This window comes from Melitaea cinxia, chromosome 6 (genome assembly GCF_905220565.1).
Source record: "Melitaea cinxia chromosome 6, ilMelCinx1.1, whole genome shotgun sequence".
Lineage (NCBI taxonomy): Eukaryota > Metazoa > Arthropoda > Insecta > Lepidoptera > Nymphalidae > Melitaea > Melitaea cinxia.
In genome coordinates this window covers 17528119-17534777 of record NC_059399.1, presented here as the reverse complement: position 1 = coordinate 17534777, position 6659 = coordinate 17528119, and the positions used below count along the sequence as shown (strand labels likewise).

The 6659-nt window shown below is 32.9% G+C and overlaps 1 protein-coding gene across 1 annotated transcript; it reads left to right on the top strand.

The window, feature by feature from the left end:
* Positions 1–1723: 1723 nt before the first annotated feature.
* Positions 1724–4672, top strand: LOC123654807 (retinol dehydrogenase 11-like). The gene is made up of 2 exons (XM_045590692.1): positions 1724–1743; positions 3520–4672. The coding sequence occupies exons 1-2, from the start codon at positions 1724–1726 to the stop codon at positions 4469–4471; spliced, it is 972 nt and encodes a 323-aa protein (XP_045446648.1). The 3' UTR covers positions 4472–4672.
* Positions 4673–6659: the final 1987 nt, after the last annotated feature.

Sequence of the window (6659 nt, the reverse complement as noted above, 5' to 3'; positions counted from 1 at the left end):
CCACACGACAGAATTGAAAACTTCATGGCGATCGCAATCAAGCAATAATTCCAATAAGTCCCGAGATCACCCGATCGAGCCTTTCACCTCAGAGCGTGACGTATCAGCCTAACTTACTACCAACGAAAATATATGTGTGCGGTGCGTCAAAAGAAGTTTTATCTTCAAGAAAATTGTGTGTCAGCTTCGACACGCAACTGCAGCTAATTCCTTTTGAACGATTATCGTGACAATTAAAAATATTATCTTTGCTCGCAAGAAACTTGGCGCGGTAAAACGTCATTCCCATGACAGGTCAGACTTCCTATTTCACAAGACTTCACTCCCAGACTTCACTCCCAGACTTCACTCCCCATTAGACCTTAAATCGTTTCTTAAGGAGTTATCTGCTTTTTTTATTGTACAGATTTTTCTAGACGGTTGTAAATATTGTTTCGATACATTTTAAAAAATATTTTGAAAATGTATGTACAAATGTTAACGTGTGCAGAATAAAACATTTCTGTTGGAGATCAAGTTAGCTGTAATTCTAAATAGTATGAAGACAAAATGTATATGTTTAAAATAAAAAGGTTTTCATTTGGGAGCAAAATATTAAATAAATGCCTGTGCGACCAAACTAATTGGCTGAAAATAGTCTAAGCAATATTTATTGAAAATATAAATTTTTCGGCCGTGCAAATCGCTATAAACTTTATCAAAATCGTTAGAGCCGTTTTGTGACAACGTTGTTATTAATTTTACTTCTTAGTAGATTTTTTCGTATCAGAGTCTGATTCAGCTTGTAACATTCCTCTGCTGGGAATAGAACTCTTTCTCCATGTGGAAGAAAGATCGCAGCTTTATCCACCACGCTGCTCCACTGCAGGTTGGTGGGATATATTCTATACTATGAGTAATGATCGCTAAGAGGTATCTATAATAGCAACCGGGACTGGTGGATTTAGGTGCTCTCCGACCTCACGGTGGAGAGATCCACAGGGATCATCGTATCCTGTTTGTATGTCATACTGTTTAGGAACTTGAATCCATTAGACAGTTTAATCTGTAGAAGAAATTAATTGAAGATTAATATGTATTTACAATACATAATAGTGTGATAATTAGCTATTAGTTTTAAGTCTAAGTCAGTACGTTATTTTTTTATATTTCCTTAAGGAATTATTAAATATTTTATCCTTGTAAATAAAATAAAATAAAATATTGGCGTTGTTTTTTTTTTATTTCTCTTCATCATGTTCTTTAGGATTTTAAGCTTTCAATAGTGCCAAATCAGCACAGATTTTTAAATCCCTTGGTTGATTGATTGGTGTAATGGTTAATTCCGCCAATGTCACGTAGAGCTTTATTGCTCTTTGGACATTGACAAGGTTCCACTTCAGGAATATTGCAGTGTGCCTATTAAAAAAAAAATGTGTTTTATGAGACCACGATGCAAGTGAAATTTATGTGAATAAAAACATTTACGTTAATACACGGATCAACACACACAAATACCGCGGAAATAAATGCTACGTGGTCAGCTGATGCGACCTATGGGCGCCGCGATGTTGGCTTTGGCTGCTCCGCCATGCGCCTTTCACTTTATCCCTACTCCGCGGCCCTGTAATGCGACATGCGATAGATGAACGTAAAATTTTGGGGTGATAGAATAAAAGGTTCAATTTTATTTTTTGATTTTTACGAAAAATTTTTTGTGAGTAGGTAAGTCTTCTCACAAGAGATGGCAAAAATACAGCAATGGTAAATAACATGGAACTTATAATCTAATCCTATCTTTTATCCCTACATTAGTGTTTTTCAGTATGTTGTTTTTAATTAATGAAGCTTCAGTAATGTTAATAATTTAATTTTAAGTTTAAAATTGATCTCAGTATTTGACTTTGAATGTTCTTTTATTTCAACCGACATCAAAAAAGGAGGAGGTCCTCTATTCAATTTAAAAAAAATTATGTATGTTACCTCAACTTTTTTTTAAAATCGAAAGCTGATGTTTATCCTATGGACCCATTTAAATATGATGCAGATCTGTCGACTACTTTTTGAGTTATCTATGTATAATAATGCGTATTTACTTGACTATTTTTCGTGTACATATGTTGTATTACTGGTCGATGTAATTGAAGTTTTTTGTTTTTGCAAGCTACCATAACTAATTGTCGCCTTAAATTAAAAATAAATCAAATAAAAAACGTTTACAATGTCAAGAAAAAAAGCTCATAGTTAAATTACAACTCTGACATACACAAAATGAAAGCACAATGATTAATTTTACATTTTTTTTAATATTTAAGTAGAGAAGAATGTAGTAAAGAATGAGGTTCTCCATTCGACTGTATTTTTTATGTTGCCTCATAATTTTTTTATTGGGTGTATCGATTTTGATTATTCCTTTTTTATTTGAAAGCTGGTGCTTGCTGCGTGTCTCATGTAAATTTGATAGATATCCCTAACAATACGTATTTAATTGACTATTTTTTCGACCACCTACTTTATATTATTAAAAATAAATAACTTAAAATAAAATCGATTTCGTTTCGTTTAGTTCTCACAAATACGATAAAATCTAATCACTTCAGCCTGTCGCAGGCCACTGCTGGACATAGGCCTTCACAAGTTCGCGCCAAAAATGGCGTGAACTCATTTATGTTGCACCGAAGACGCTGCTGCCCGTCTTCGGCCTGTGTATTTCAAAGCCAGTAATTGGATAGAGGTTCCAAGGTGGTAGTGGAACTGTGTTATCTCTTAGTTGCTTCTTACAACACCCATGGGAAGAGAGGTTGTGGCTATATTCTGTACTGCCGTAACCACACAACAAATTCTAAACTCATTAAAATATGTGATTCACTGTAACATCCCACTGCTGAGCATAGGTAATTTTATCCATGTAGGAGAAAGGTCAGGGCTTAATTACCAAGCTCCTTCACTTCCGGTCGGTGGATACATAATCCCTACTATGAGTAACGATCGCTATTTGGTGTCTACGATAACAACCGAAACCGACAGATTAACGTGCTCTCCGAGGCACATTTATTTGTTATGTAATAAAATAATATGTATGGTTTTTGAACAAACAATTCGTTACATGAATTGCCTATTTTACTTTCACTAGTGGCAGTAGGTACCTACTTTAGTGTTGTAGGTATAATATGTTGTATTATTAAGTCTTAATCTTTGCTAAATAATTATTTTTAATCATTCATTCTTTATCAATTGTATAAAAAAGAGTATAGGTATGTGTTACGTTATGTAATCGTCATTTGCTTAAATATAACTCACTTGTGAGTAGCGGCAGTTGGCAACTCACGCACTTTGAGCTCGCTTACGAATTCAAATTCTGAGTATTTATTCCATCAATCGACTTAATCGTAGCTTCATACATATTCAATTCAAATAAATTAAATTCTAGAAGTGCGTTAAAAATATTAGTGCTATTTTTTAAATATTTACTGATAACTTTACTATGTTTGTGTACACATTGTATACATTTTGCGTTTTAATAATAATTTTGTTATTAAGCCGCTATCGGAAGAAAACGAACGCAATATGCAAATCAAAGAAGAGACTCGATGGACGTACCACAATCGTCACAGGTGGTACGAGTGGTATTGGCTTGAATATAGCCATTGACTTCGCCACCAGAGGCGCTAGGGTCATTGTGGCTTGCCCTTTCGAAGACGAAGGCTTACAAGCTGAAAAACTTATTATAGAAAAGACAGGTAACAGAAATGTTGTTTTTAAATTACTTGATCTATCATCTCTAAACTCAGTCCGTGAATTCGCAAACGATATAATGAAAAATGAAAACAGATTGGATATATTAATGAATAACGCAGGCGTTGGTATACCAGCAGACTTCTTAACAAAAGACGGTATGAATTTTATAATGCATGTTAATTACTACGGTCATTTTCTTTTGACTATTCTTTTGCTCCCGTTGCTGATAAAAACGGGAAAACCGTTTGATAAGAGCAGAATAGTCAACACGACGTCAATAAGTCGTCATCTTAGTTCATTTGATGTTGATAATTATGACAAAACTAGTTACTGGTTCAGAATTAGAATATACTCAAACAGTAAAATGTGTTTAGTGCTGTTCTCGCGCGAGCTGACGAAGAGGATAGAGAATTGTAATGTCGTTGTGAATAACGCTGATCCAGGATGCGTAGCAACAAGGATATATGACAGCTGTAGTTCAACAATAGGATTTTTATTGGGATTCCTAGTGAGAATTCCCTTGCATCTGTTTTTCAAGAATCCATTCGAAGGAGCGCAGACAGGGATTCATATAGCCCTGGACGAAGACGCTGGATTAGTTAGCGGTGAAATATTTGATAACTGTGAGTTAGTTACTAAGGAATTGTTTAAAAAGCAGTCCAGTGCATTTGACGTGGCTGCGGCGAAACTATGGAAAAGATCGATCGATCTTGTGCAATTAAAACAGCACGAATTGAATTTTTTGACCCCGTAGTAATGAAATTGAAATGTTTTTTTTTTATTTGTTTGAAAATTAATACAAAATAATTTAATTTATTATAAAAGAAAAATTATATATAATTATATATGTACAATAATAACAAATAAACACGTTCTAATTGTATCGGAGCTACTAAGTCTGTACTTTAGTTATAGAATTTTCAATGAAAAAAAAAACAAAATAAAACCATCAAAGATAAAGATTTAGATAATTAAAACACACACACCCACACACACACAACACGCGCCGCGCGCACGCACAAAACTAGATTCTCAACTTATATAAGTTTTTTTTTTTTAATATCATATCAAAAATTGACCGCTCCAGCGGGATTCGAACCCGCGTCTCCGACTGATACGATTTTATTTTTGTGTTTACCCCCAATGTGTGGGGGACACAAAAATAAAATCGTACATATTGTATAAGTTTTGTGTTTTGTAAACATTTATCACATAATTATGTCTACTAGTATATATAGTTAAATTAATATATTTAAGCCCCAACAGTGTAATCCTATTTTGCTAAATGTTATATTGGTAAATGGTAATTTTTATATGATACTAGCTGTGCCCGCGACTGCGTCCGCGTGGAATTTAACAAAAAAGTTATTGTTCAGTTCGAAGTTATAAATTGAATAATTTCTAAAATAAGGTAGCCTAAGTTAGCCTTCTTATTACATCAGCTATCGGCCAGAGAAAGTCCCGTCAAAATCGGTCCAGCCGTTTCAGAGATTAGCCGGAACAAACAGATAGACAGACAGACAAAAATTGTAAGAAATGCTATTTTGGTATATATACATCTATATGAATTTAGTAAAAAGCAGTTATTTTAATATTAAGTACAAACAGACACTCCAGTTTTATTTATTTGTATAGATTTAATGGAAGAATTAATATGAATTAATATATTTAAACTGTTGGATTGTTAATAAGTAAAAAAATTAAGTAGGAATTAATTATAAATAACAAAACACACTAGACACATACCTATTCAGTACAAAAAAATGTTACTCTACCTGTTTAATGTTGTTTTTATTATTACAAAAAAAAAAAACGTAAGCCGAAAATTAAATCAATTTGACTTGACCGGTTTTTGAACTAGAAGTTACGCGTATCTAAAACTTACACATCATTAATCTTTATTTACGTGAAGCATAAACTTTGTGCCCCTTTTTACGAAAAATGCCCAGAGGGAGGAGTATGAAATTTCGTACACTTATAGTTTATGTAAAGAAGGAGTGCAAAATGCTAATATTTTTATTTTAATTATGCATAATAATACATTACATTAGAAACAAAAACATTACACACTCTATTACGTATTTGACACACGCAAGTATACTATATATACTCTACTGTTTTTTATTATAAAAGTATAGTCTTTGACAACACAACCTTAATAATGGTCAAACTTATAATTTAAATTAATTATGTTCGAATTTCGACCACTGGGTGACCACTAGTAATTACTAAATATACTCAGAATGTAACATCTCACTGCTACGCATTGGCCTCTACGTGAACACTATTAAATAATATTCTGATCTTTATCTATCGTCAACGTTGTTCCATTGTGGGTTGGCAGATATATTCTCTACTATGATTAAATATTGCTTAACGTGCTTTCCGATACACGATGGGATGACCCAGAGAACAGGCACGAGATCGGAAACAAACGGCCCGCGACTGCGACCTTCGCACCAGAGCGGTTGCCTATTGTGTAGTGTCGAATTAAAATTAATACGTCGTATATTCTAATGTCAGTTTGCCTAATTTGTTTTGTGCGTACATCCACTGGTTACAAATTTAAATAAATGTGAAATCCGGTTATTAACTTGTTTGTTAGTTATGTATGAATATTATATAATATAATAATTAATAAGTATTAAAGTTTTTGTAACAATTATGTTCATAACAACGTTTTTATATTTCTACTAAATACGACTTTTGTTATTTTAAGTTGGTTAGTTTCTAGCTGAACCAGCGAACTCTGTACCGACATTTTATTATGGACATGTCATATTTTTGAAAATATTTTTTGAGTAAATTTCAGCTGTACAAAAAATAAATAAATAGGTACCTTTTAAAGTTATTTTCCAACTACCCGAATTTTACATTTTTAGTAATTACAAATAAAAATATTAGTAATTATTGAGAAATATAATTTTATGTATATGGACAAA

What these genes read in the sequence shown, in the direction of transcription:
- LOC123654807 (XM_045590692.1), top strand. Translation starts at nt 1,724, where the DNA reads ATGGCAAAAATACAGCAATG. An exon ending in ATGGCAAAAATACAGCAATG is followed by an intron (nt 1,744 to 3,519) that starts GTAAATAACATG and finishes TTTGTTATTAAG; the next exon opens with CCGCTATCGGAAGAAAACGA.